We start from the raw sequence: 12,552 nt of genomic DNA on the forward strand, positions 1-12,552 counted from the left end.
AACAATTTATAGCATCTTACACAACACAATTACACATACATCAATGGAGTTTTATAAATCAAAGTGTGACAGAGGCACGTAAGGAAATAATAGGTCAGATAAACAAAAGCTCGCACAAAGACATAGATTTTAAAGAGTGTCTTAAAGAAGGAATGTGGTAGAGATGTAGGTACAGGTATGTTTCAGAGCTTATGGCCAAACATCTGATGAAACAACCACTTATGGTGGAGCAGTTATAATTGAAAATACCCATGAGGCCAGGATTAGAGGAATGCTAATATCTCAGAGAGTATTATGTTGGAGAAGAGACGGATAGAGGCAAGACCATTGAAGAGAATTAAAAACAAGGGATGAGAATTTTATTGACAATCTAAGGTCTCAATTAATAACTCTCAAAAACATCAAGTATTTTCCCAGTCATGAATTCCTCCACTGACTCTGATCATTTAAATAGTCTTCCTATATCATGCTTTAATCTCTCAAAATTTTGTCATGAATTTCATAATTATTGTGTTGGTAAGGTGACATGAAGCAAGATGGAAAGAGGCTAATGTAGAGCATAAACATTGCAGAGACATGTTGGATTGAAAAGCTTGTTTCTACAATATACTGTAATTTTTCATCTAATCCTGTTCTCTTCCAGCAAGGGTCACTGAGTTCAGAAACAGAACTCTCCCAGTACTTTTCCCACCATGTTCCCAGCCAGTCGTCACTCTCAGACACAATGTTAACAGCTTCCAGTGAGGAAGAACACCTGCGGCAGAAGAGCATAAGTAACTCCTTAGATGACAATGTTGTTTCTCCTCTGAATTCAGGTATGACTTATTCTAACTATTGTTTCTTAATGATACTGGGGTGAAATCAGAAATCAGAGGATTTATTTTCTTGGAGTTGGTGGGGGGGGGGGGGGGGCGCAAATCGGGGGAGAAGGTCAAGTAGTATTATCACTGAACAGGTAACTCAGAGACCCAGGTAATGTTCTGGGGAGATGGGTTCAAATCCCTTATACTTATTTCTAAAACTTAACAATCCGGTTTGAGGCCCATTAGTGCCAGGTTAAAATTGACTCCACAATCTTTGTCCAACCTATCAAAGAGGCTTGATTTGAATCTGACCATCCTGATCTGAGGAAGACTCCAGTGAAATGCTCGTGTTGAATGATTCATAGAAAAGTTCTGAGAGTTTTGCTTATGGGCGCCACAATGGCACAGTGGTTAGCACTGCTGCCTCACAGCGCCTGAGAGCCGGGTTCAATTCCCGACTCAGGCGACTGACTGTGTGGAGTTTGCACGTTCTCCCCGTGTCTGCGTGGGTTTCCTCCGGGTGCTCCGGTTTCCTCCCACAGTCCAAAGATGTGCGGGTCAGGTGAATTGGCCGTGCTAAATTGCCCGTAGTGTTAGGTAAGGGGTAAATGTAGGGGTATGGGTGGGTTGCACTTCGGCGGGTCGGTGTGGACTTGTTGGGCCGAAGGGCCTGTTTCCACACTGTAAGTAATCTAATCTAATCTAACAATTTGATTCTGATTGACTCCTGTGTATTTCTAGCTGTTCTTGTTTCAAAATTTACCATTTCATCTCTTCTGTTTAAATAATAGCTAAAGTTAATCATTTTCCTAATTTTGTACTGAGCATTGCACAAACTTAAAACTTATGGGAATATAGTTTGTGGATCAGAAAAATGAAAGAAATGAGAACAGTAGATGTCTCTGACTAATTCATAGCAACATAGAAAATAGGAGTTAGAGTAAGTGATTCCTTCCATTGAGCCTGCCTCACCATTCAGAATGATCATGGCTGATCCCACTCTCTCCCTATATCATTGATGTCTTTGGTTTAGAAATATTTCTTAAATCTATGGACATCTGAGAAAGAAATGTTGGGATTATGAGCCATTTTCCTGGTACTATCTGTAGAAGATACGGGAAAAAAGCAAGGATTATCATGAACTAGAAACGTAACAGAAATAGCCAGAAAATATATTGGCTACAAGATAAGGTCAAAGGGTGGGAATTTTGCAGCAACTTACTCACCACCCGCATCGCCAAAGCCTCTCCACCATCTACAAAGCACAAGCTAAGTGTCTGATGGAATACTCTCCAATTGCCTGGTTGAATACATCTCCAACATCACTTAAGAAGCCCAACATCATCCAAAAAAAAACCCCCGCTTAGTCAGCGCACATTCACTAATTTAAATATTCACTCTCTCCATCGTGGCATAGAGTGCTATCTACAAGGTGAACTTACCAACTAACCAGGACCCTTTCAGTAGCACCTTCCAAACCCATGGCCTCTACCATCTAGAAGCACAAGGCTTCAGACTCATGGGAAGACCATCAAGTGCATGTTCTTCTCCAGGCCATACAGCATCCTGACCTGGAACCATAATGCCGCCCCTTTGCTGTAGCTGTGTCAACATCCTGGAAGTCCCTTCCTAACAGCACTGTAGGCATACCTACACTGCATTGGCTGCAGTGATTCAAAAAGACGTCTTAACCACCAACTTCTCGAGGACATTTAGGGATAGCCAACAATTGCTGATCTCCCATGATAGAATTGAAAAAAGAGGTGGGAGCTGATGGGACCAATTTTACTTTCTCCCCCATGAGATATAGAAAATGAGAGGGAAAGTATGTTACTTCATAGGATTGTCACAAGATTTTCATGACTTCAGCTGAGGACCAGCTTAACCTGTCAAAAGGATTAAAGCAGCTTTGGTCAATGTAGCCCTGGAAATAGCAACAATATTAATAGTAGAGATTGAACAAAGTCCTTCTTCTAACTGATGGGTTGTTAGGTGCACAGTATTTCTTTTCATTATAGGCAATTAGAAACAGGAGTAGACTATTTCAACTCATCAAGCCTGCTCATGACTGATCGTTTACAGTTGGTTATGCTGTAACATGCACTTCTTCAACAAAAATTTTGACCATTGTTTGTAGAATGTGAACTTTCTTTACCTGTGTTGGCTATAACACGATTCCAACCACATTAGTTTAAATGGTGCCTCTATTGCGCAATTTTCTTATAACACGAGATTGCACAGGAACAGAACTATCGCGTTATATCAGAACTGACTGTACTTTAACACACTTTGCTATACAACCACCATATCACACGATTAATTAGATTCCACGCTGTTTCCACGCTGTAAATCTAATCTAATCTAAAGACTCTCAATTTCCATCTTGAACGTGGTCAATGATTGACTTTCGACAACTTATAGGGTAGAGAATTCCAATGATTCACCACCTTCCAAGTGAAAAAATTTCTCCTTATCTCAGTGTTAAATGGTCTACCCCTTATTCTAAGATTACGTGCCCTGGTTCCAGATTCACCAGCCAACAGAAACATCTTCTTCACATCCACTATGTGTTTGCTAAGTTTCAATGAGATCACCTCTTATTCTTTGTAACTCTAGAGAATGCAAGCTTAGTTTCCTCAATTTCTCACCACGAAACATATCTGCCAACCAGAAATAGTCTGGTGAACCTCTGATCCACTCCCTCTAAAGCAAATATTTTCTTAATTAGATGCAGAGACCACAATTATACACAGTGTTACAGATGCAGTCACACCAGTGCTCTATAGAATTGCAGAAAGTCATAGAATCATACAGCCTGTAAACAGACACATCGTCCATGTCGACCATGTTTTCCAGATAAACTAATCCCACTTGCCTGCATTTAGTCCATATCCCTCTAAACCTTTCCTATTCATGTATCTATCCAAATGTCTTTCAAATGTTGTAACTGTACCTGCATCTACAATTTCGTCTGACAGTTCATTTCCATACACAAATCATCCTCCTGTGTGAAAACGTTGCCCCTCAGGTTCCTTTTAAATCTTTCTCCTCTCACCTTAAAAATATGCCCCTAGTTTTGAACTCACCCACCCTAGGGAAAAGACCTTTGCTATGCCCCTCATGATTTCATAAGCCCCTGTAAGGTGACTCCTCAACCTCTTATGCTCCAGTGAAAAATGTCCCAGGCTATCATTATAACTCAAATCATCCAATCCCAGCAACATTCTCATAAATCTTTTCTGAACCATCTCTAATTTAATAATATCCTGTACTGAACACAGCCTCATCCATGTCCTGGACAACCGCAACATGACGTCCCAACACCTATATTCAATGGACTGAGCGATGAAGGCAAGCATGCTAACCACCCTGTCTACCTGTGATGCAACTTTGAAAGAACTATGTACCTGTACCCCAGACTTATCATTAACTGTATAAGTCCTGTCCTTGTCTGTTTTACTAAAATGCAATACCTTGCATTTATCTAAATTAAACTCCACCTGGCACTCCTCAGTCCATTGGCCCAATTAATCAAGATTCCTTTGTAATCTGAGATAACCTTCCTCACTGCCTCACTGCCAACTATGCCACCAGTTTTTGTGTCATATGCAAATATAATAACCATGCCTCCTAAATTCTCACCCTAATTGTTTAGTGGACCCAGCATGATGTCTGGTCAAAGGCCTCCAGTCCGATAAATAACCCTCCACCACCATTTTCTGCCCCTTACTGTCAAGCCAATTTTGTATCCAATTGGCAAGCTGTCCCTGAATCCCATGTGATATAACTTTCCTAATTAGTCTACCATACAAAACTTGCCAAAGATTTTACTAACATCCATGTAGACAATGTTTTCCGCTTTGCCCTCATCATTACTTCTGATTACATCCTCAAAAACTCAAATCAAGTTTGTGAGACATGATTTCCCACTCACAAAGCAATGCTGACTATCCCTAATCAGTCCTTGCCTCTCCAAATGCGCATAAATTCTCTCTCTCAGAATACCCTCCAACAATTTAGTAATCACTGATGTATAATTCACAGAGCTAAAGTTCCCAGGCTTCATACAGCCTTTCTTAAATAAAGACACAAGATTAGCCACCCTTCAATCCTCTGGCACCTCACCATGTCTTTCAATGATGTAGATATCATTCTAGGGGCCCCACAATTTCTTTACTAACTTCCCATAACATCTTTGCTCAAATTCTCTTGCAATGAAGACGATTGTCTGTTAGTCTTTCTAATTTTCTGCTACAGCTTTTACAAACTCATGAACGGGACACCCAGGTCACTTGTGACAGCAGTACTTTCCAACCTGTCACTAATTGATAAATACGCTGCCTCACTGTTGGTTATGTTACATTTACTTATTTTATATTCCATTTGCCATGTTCTTATCCCTTCCCTTAGCCTGTCCAAGTCCCCTTTTCATCCTCACAACTTATATTCCCACTGAGTTTGTGTCATAATTTGTCTTAACTTTTCTTTAAGGAAATAACTTGGTGGGTACTTCCAAATGAATATAACAAAAAAAATTTACATGTATTTTCAGTGCTCAAGGAAACTGGAGTGCCAAAGCCAGAGGTGTCCTCCATCTCCCTCAGCAATGGGAAATCTGTTGTACCTAAGAACAAACACATGGAATTGGCTCGACAGGCTAGTCCAAGTGAGAGCCCCAAATCCATCCGCAGCCCTCTTCTACGGCAGAGAAAGGTCATTTGCTATGATGACATCAGTGATGATGAAGACTTTGTGAAGGTTGAGGATAGTGCTCGACTCAAAATGCCTCAAATCACACAGAAGATGCCAGAGGAAGACTCAGGAATTATTATAGCCACATCTTCTGTTGAAGTGGATGATTTAAGCCAAGATGGTGAGTTGTTGAGAAATGTCAGCAGCGATGGTGCCCTACCTCAGTACGGCAGCTCATTAGAGTCTGAGGATAGTTCAATGGAGCAAATGGTTGACTCGCCCTTCATGCCACTTAAATTCTTTGAATCATCCAGTTCCACTGACACTAATCATAGCAACCTTGTAATCAAGGAGTCTCAAGTGGAGTCCAAGCGATCACCCAAACTTGAACACAAAGCTGTCACTCGAGTGAAGAGCATGATGAGCATTGAATGCCCACCAAACCTCTCGAAGCAGAAGAATGAGGAGCATCATTCACCTCCTACCAAACCCACTGCAAGGCCACTGCCTCATAGCAAAAAGACTGAGACAGGAGACACCTCAGTAATGTGCTGCACAGAAACAATACATCTCACACGTGAAAAATCAGAATCATTTGGATTGGATTTGGAAATCAAGGCTTCTCCTTTAAGAGTTCTGATAGCAGGCTTACAACCAAGTGGAGCAGCTGAGAGAGTAAGTTAACAGTTTACTTGCTTGTTTCATTATTTATAACCTACTAATTGGGAAATAACACTCAAACTACCTGGGAATTTAGTAAATCTAAGTGACAATAAAAAGGTGAAAATATGAAATAAAAACTGAAAGAACTGAGAATGCTGTAAATCAGAAACAAAAGCAGAGGAGTTCTGAGCAAAGGGTCACTTGACCTAAAATGTTAACTCTGATTTCTCTTCACAAATACTTCCCGACTTGCTGAGCTTTTCCAGCAACTTCTGTTTTTGTTTCAAGTGCAAATATGAGTTTGTTCCCTTAGCCGGTATTAAGAATAATGCAATTAACGTAACTGAAATATTGTAAATGCAGATCATGTGATGTTTGTTTGTGAAATGTTCATTGTTTTATATTTTGGTTACACATCATCTCTGGTATTGCAACAGAGTGGTTAAACTGGCAACACTGAATCACTTCTATTTGCAACAGCAATGGAGGGCTAGATTTTACCATGCTGGGAATAGGTCAGAAGAGGACTGGGGGAGCTTGTGAAATAGCACAAGGGGATGAGGATTGGAAAATTGCCCATTGCCTTAAAACTGCCATAGTGTGCTGCCAGTGGTGAGGAAAGTCACATTTCTGCCTTGTAGATGTTGGACAGGCTTCAGGGAGTCAGGAGCTGAGTTACTCGCTGCCATATTCCTAGCCTCTTACCTGTTCTTGTAGCCACTGTGTTTATATGGCTAGTCCAGTTCAGTTTCTGATCAGTGGTATCCCCAAGTTGTGGTTAGGGGAGATTTCAGCAATAGTAATACCATTGAATGTCAAGTGGTGATGGTTAGGTTGTCTCCCTTAGGAGATGGCATTGCCTGGCATTTGTGTGGCACAATTGTTACTTGCCACCTTTCAGCCCAAGCCTGGATATTGATCATGCCTTGCTGCATTTGGACATGTACTGCTTCATTATCTGAGGAGTTGAGAATAACGCTGAACATTGTGCAATCATACCACCGGAGGGAATGTCATTGATGAAACAGCTGAAGTCAGTTGGATCTAGGACACTGCCCTGAGGTTCTCCTGCAGAGATGTCCTGGAGTTGTGATGACTGATGTCCAACAATCATCTTTCTATGTGCCAGATATGACCTCAAGCAGCAGAGTGATTTCCTCCTGATTCCCATTGACTCCAGTTTTGCTAGGTCTCCTTGATGCCACACTTGGTCAAATGGCCCTGGTAAAACTTAACCTGGTCATCAGTGAGAATGTTATTGTTGACCAGATGTTGCTTGATAGTATGTTGATGACACCATCCATCACTTCACTGAAGATTGAGTGTTGGCTGATGGGATGGTAATTGCTGAGTTGGATTTGTCCCGCTTCTTGTATATAGGACGTACCTGGATGATTTTCCACATTGTTAGATACAAGTCAGTGTTATAGGAGTACTGGGACAGCTTGGTCCTCTTGGCTAGAAACCAAAAGGATCTCGTCCAGCAAACATTGGCTTTCACCAGCTGAGGTTGGATCCTCTGCCACATGGGGGAACCACCTGATAAATTTGATGCCTCTCCCTTGTTGGTAATGCTTGCCCTTATGACTGTACCCCCAACAACTCCTGACATTTACTTTGTTTCGACAGTCATCCATTGCTGCATCCTGTCACCGGAGTGCATTCCCAACAGTGGGCACCACTCCCAGTAATACTGTTGTTATATGTTATTGTTGTTCCATTTAACTTTGGAAAATTTTAAACACATTTTAAAGACAGGTTTCCATGCTCCTGTAAAACCAGCTTCTGGTTCGGTGGTGGATGTAATTGACAGACATGTCTGAGAACCTTGAACAAGGAATGAGGCCAATGATTAGCTGCAGTCATTTTGATGGAGAGCTCAATGGCCATAGATATTGAATTATGGTTTGGATTGGATTGGACAAGTGGTTCAATATACAGTCTGGCTTCGCTGGAATCATAACCAACATATGCAATTGTAATTGTTGGTTTTGTCAGATTAGCATGGTATTTTTACCAAATCTGAATAAAATTGAGGAGTTGATTTCAGTTTGAAGTTTATGTTGGACAATAAATGGCACTTATGGTATTTTATGTATTTCAGAACACAGGAAAGGCCATTAAAATGTACTATATGGTTCATTCATCTACTTTCTTTAATTAAGACTATTTATTGACCCAAGGCTCATTCGAAATAGAATGCATGTTATCATAGTCTATTGTGAAAAAGAATCATTTAGCACATTATGATAGGGTCTGGTGGCCTCTTGTACTGAGTATCAGTTCTTGTATATGATCTCTGAGTATTGTTTTAATTTATTGAGATGTTGTGGAGTGAACAATCTACCGTGGACAATAGAAGATATGAGGTCTGCTGTTGAAAGTGGGCCCTGACACTGAGTTCCAGAAACATTTTAAAGGCAATATAAACATTGTAAAGGAACAAGAACATTGATGTCAACATTTAACTGAATTCAGTCGCATGAGCAGCTATAGAGACCAAGTGCATTTTTATATGATCTGGGATTTTTCCCTCTTTGTTTTATGCCTGCCCTCTGTAGGGATTGATGCTTTACTGGAGCGTATTTCCACAGTCAGTTAGCTCAATTAGTTGGATGACAGAGTAACACCAAGAGCACAATTTGAATTCCTGCACTGCTTCCTGCTTATCGTGAAGGTCCCACCCACTCAACTTCGCTCCTCACCTGAAGTGTGGTGACTGTTAGGTTAAATCACCAGCTGTCATCTTACTCTCTCTCTCTCTCTCTCTCGCTGTAATGAGAGAACAGCCCTATGGTTCTCTGGGGCTATGGCAACTTTACCTTACTTCCATAGACACTGAAATGCTTATTTGGGCGACCAGTTGTCATGTGTGAGCAACGACAATAGGGAGTTTCGACAAGTTATCTGAGCAGGTGAGTCAACATAACAGTTGGCAGTCACCCTCTGCTTTTCCAATACCAACATTTAGTGCTGGAGTTAACCGGAAGATGATCAGGAAGCCCTAATCTACCCCTCCCTCACCCACCCAGTCCAACATTAACCTGAAACCAGCTTTATTTCTACTCCTCATGTTTGAAATCAGGTAACACTTATCGAGCTGAGACGGAGACACCCCTCGGTTGTGTGCCTCAACATCAAGCAGTATCTCACATGGTGAACTTACATTTCCATATTTAAATTTTGCAATTGTTTCAAAAGTTTCACTTGTCGCCAGTAAACTCAGAACAATTCAAAATTGTAGCCAGATCATTACTGTGTCTGAATTGTGCTATAAATGGTGTACTTTAAACTTCTGATGGTTGAGTTTTTATCATAATCGTGTGTCTCACTATTCAATACCTAGACTTTACACTTTGCCCGTTTGTTATGAGACAATTACAGTTACACAATAACCGTGGCATTATTTTTTCCAGGAATCTAAAGGAAAGCTTGGTCCCGGAGATGAAATTGTCTTGATTAATAACACACCTGTCTTCAGCATGTCTTACCAAGAAACCTGTAACTTTGTGTACAACCTCCCAACTTCCATCACACTCGAAGTACGCAAACCAATATCAGGTAAGTAAAGAGTTAGGTTTTGAGCAGAGTTTGTGTTTGTGAAAATGTATTATTTTCTCCTATTAGGGTGCCTTCTCTCATGAGAAAGGTGGATGCAAGCAAATCAAAATGGTTGCATTCCAATGTAAATGCAACCATTTTGCTTTCCTATTGTGTAGCCTTGAAATTGCACACCAAATGCACCCAATAGAAATTACTTACCTGCTCATCTTATAAAAACCCTTTCACAAAAGGACTGTCTAGGACCTACTTTCCAAATCAACTTGTTCAGAAATGTTATTACACACTTCTGGAGCAGGTGGGATTTGAACCAGGTCTCTCAGCTCACAGTTAGGTACACTACCACTGTATCACAAGATGGCCAACGAGACTGTTTAGGAAGCTGATGCCAATTATTTAATTGACCTGATTAAATTCAGTCAATAAATGAGGAAATGAGCAGGCTGTCATAGTGCAATGGTAGTAATCCTCCTCCTCAGCCAGATGGTCTGGGTTCAAGTCCTACCTCCTCCAGAGATGTGTTATAACATTAGGGGCTTGGTTAACTCAGTTGGCTGGAGAGCTGATTTACAATGCAGAGTGACACCAACAGCATGGGTTCCATTCTCATGCTGGCTGAGGTTATAATAAAGGGCTTTCCTTTTCAACTTCTTCCCTCTCTTGATGCGTGGTGACCCTCAGGTTAGATCACTACTAGTCATCATCTCTCTCTTATGAGGTGGAAGTGCTGGTGTTGGACTGGGGTGGACAAAGTTAAATATCACACAACACCAGGTTATAATCCAACAGGTTTATTTCTATTTCCAAATAAATCTGTTGGACTATACCTGGTGTTGTGTGATTTTTAACTCTGTTATGAGAGCAGCCCTATGGTTTGGAAAGACTATGGCAACTTAATTTTTACAAAAGGTTGATTGAAAAAGTGCTGTTTGTATTGTTGATGTTTTACTGAAAAGCACTGTTTTATTATACATTTTTCAGCAAATTCTGTAATAACGATATTGCTGAAAGTGACACATTTTGTCAAAGCTTTTCACTTTTTTCAGCAATATTCATTTCCTGAATTGTACAGATGACTATTCACAACAGCAATTAATTCTGCAATTATCCAAAAATCTAGCCTGTATTTAAAACCAGAATGGCAGGATAATCATTATTTATTGAAATCTGTTTTGCACTTTCTTTCTCCAGGAGCAAATTCAAGATAAAAATAAAAATCACTCAACACCAGGTTATAGTCCAACAGGTTTATTTGAAAGCACTAGCTTTCGGAGCACTACTCCTTCATCAGGTGATTGTGGAGTAAAAGATCGTAGGGCACAGAATTTCTCGCAAAAGTTTACATTGTAATGTAACTGAAATTATATATTGAAAAAGACCTGGATTGTTTGTTAAGTCTCTCATCTTTTACAGTGGGCATGTTGGTTTCAGTTCTTTCATACATAAGTCGCAGGGCATCCTTGCTTGCAGCGTATGAGATAGACAATGTTGTCTTAGTCACATGAGTACCTATCACGAACATGGTCTTCCCCACACCTCCACTTCTGGCCTTTAAACACCACCAAACCTCAAACAGATCATCATTCACAGCAATCCACCCGGCTTTCAGGCCAACACCATACAATCTTGTCATGGTAGACACTGCAAGGCGTGTCAGAGGGTCAACATGGATACCACCATTGCACATGGGGACACCTCTCACCATGTACGAGGTAGGTACTCATGTGACTCAGATAACATTGTCTATCTCATACGCTGCAGGCAAGGATGCCCTGAGGCATGGTACATTAGTGAGACCGAGCAGAGGCTAAGGCAATGGATGAATGGACATCGCATAACAATCAACAGACAGGAATGTTCCCTCCCAGTCGGAAAACACTTCAGCAATCCAGGAAATTTGACCTCAGACCTTCCAGTGACCATCTTCCGAGGCGGACTTCGGGACAGTTAACAATGCAAAGTGGCCAAGCAGAGGCTGATAGCCAAGTTCGGTGCCTATGTGGGTGGCTTCAACTGGCACCTCAGGTTCATGTCACATTACAGGTGACCCCACTGCACTGCATGACATATACATGTGCACACACACACATATGCACAGGCACACACACTCACACAGCCCCTCTCTCATACACAAGCTCTCTCTCATATGCTCACAGATACACTCCCACACTGACACATGCACCCCCTCACAGACTTATGCCCCTTTACACTCACACATACAGACACTCTCTCTCAGACACTCATCCCCTCCCCCACCCACCACCACCACCCCCCCAAAACACACACACACATATAAGTTTGTGGGGTGAGCTTGTACTTGCAGAATTACATTTTATTTTGCTCAAATACTGCATGAATCCATGTAAGATTCTGTAAATCCCTTTTTTAGATTAGAAACCATCTGAACATTCTGGCACAGACAGCCTCACACAGGGCAACTCCCACCTTCAATGCATTATCTGGGCTAACATGGCATCTGTTGTTATAGTTCACTTGAGAATGTAACTTTAAGAAAGTTCTGATATTTACTTATGAAAGAACTGAAACCAACATGCCCATTGTAAAAGGTGAGAGATTAAACAAACAATCCAGGTCTTTTCCAATATATAATTTCAGTTACATCACAATGTAGACTTTTGTGAGAAATTCTGTGTCCTACGATCTTATACTCCACAATCACCTGATAAAGGAGCAGCGCTCCGAAAGCTAGTGCTTCCAAATAAACATGTTGGACAATAACCTGATGTTGTGTGATTTTTAAACTTTGTAATCCCCAGTCCAAAGTTACCCAGCCAGCACCTCCAAATCAAGATAAAATTGGTCTTGTAATAAT

At 41.0% G+C, this 12,552-nt stretch overlaps 1 protein-coding gene across 4 annotated transcripts in view; it reads left to right on the forward strand.

Annotated features, from left to right (window-relative positions):
* The window catches only part of pdzd2 (PDZ domain containing 2), a 379,487-nt gene that overhangs the window by 316,911 nt on the left and 50,024 nt on the right, over nucleotides 1-12,552 (forward strand). For all 4 annotated transcript variants that reach the window (XM_060856701.1, XM_060856926.1, XM_060856854.1 and 1 more), the window contains exons 16-18: nucleotides 644-815; nucleotides 5,356-6,170; nucleotides 9,575-9,719. In XM_060856701.1, coding sequence (XP_060712684.1) covers nucleotides 644-815; nucleotides 5,356-6,170; nucleotides 9,575-9,719 — 1,132 coding nt within the window. The remainder of the gene's footprint in view (nucleotides 1-643; nucleotides 816-5,355; nucleotides 6,171-9,574; nucleotides 9,720-12,552) is intronic.

Source organism: Hemiscyllium ocellatum, chromosome 1 (assembly GCF_020745735.1).
Source record: "Hemiscyllium ocellatum isolate sHemOce1 chromosome 1, sHemOce1.pat.X.cur, whole genome shotgun sequence".
In the NCBI taxonomy this organism is placed as follows: domain Eukaryota; kingdom Metazoa; phylum Chordata; class Chondrichthyes; order Orectolobiformes; family Hemiscylliidae; genus Hemiscyllium; species Hemiscyllium ocellatum.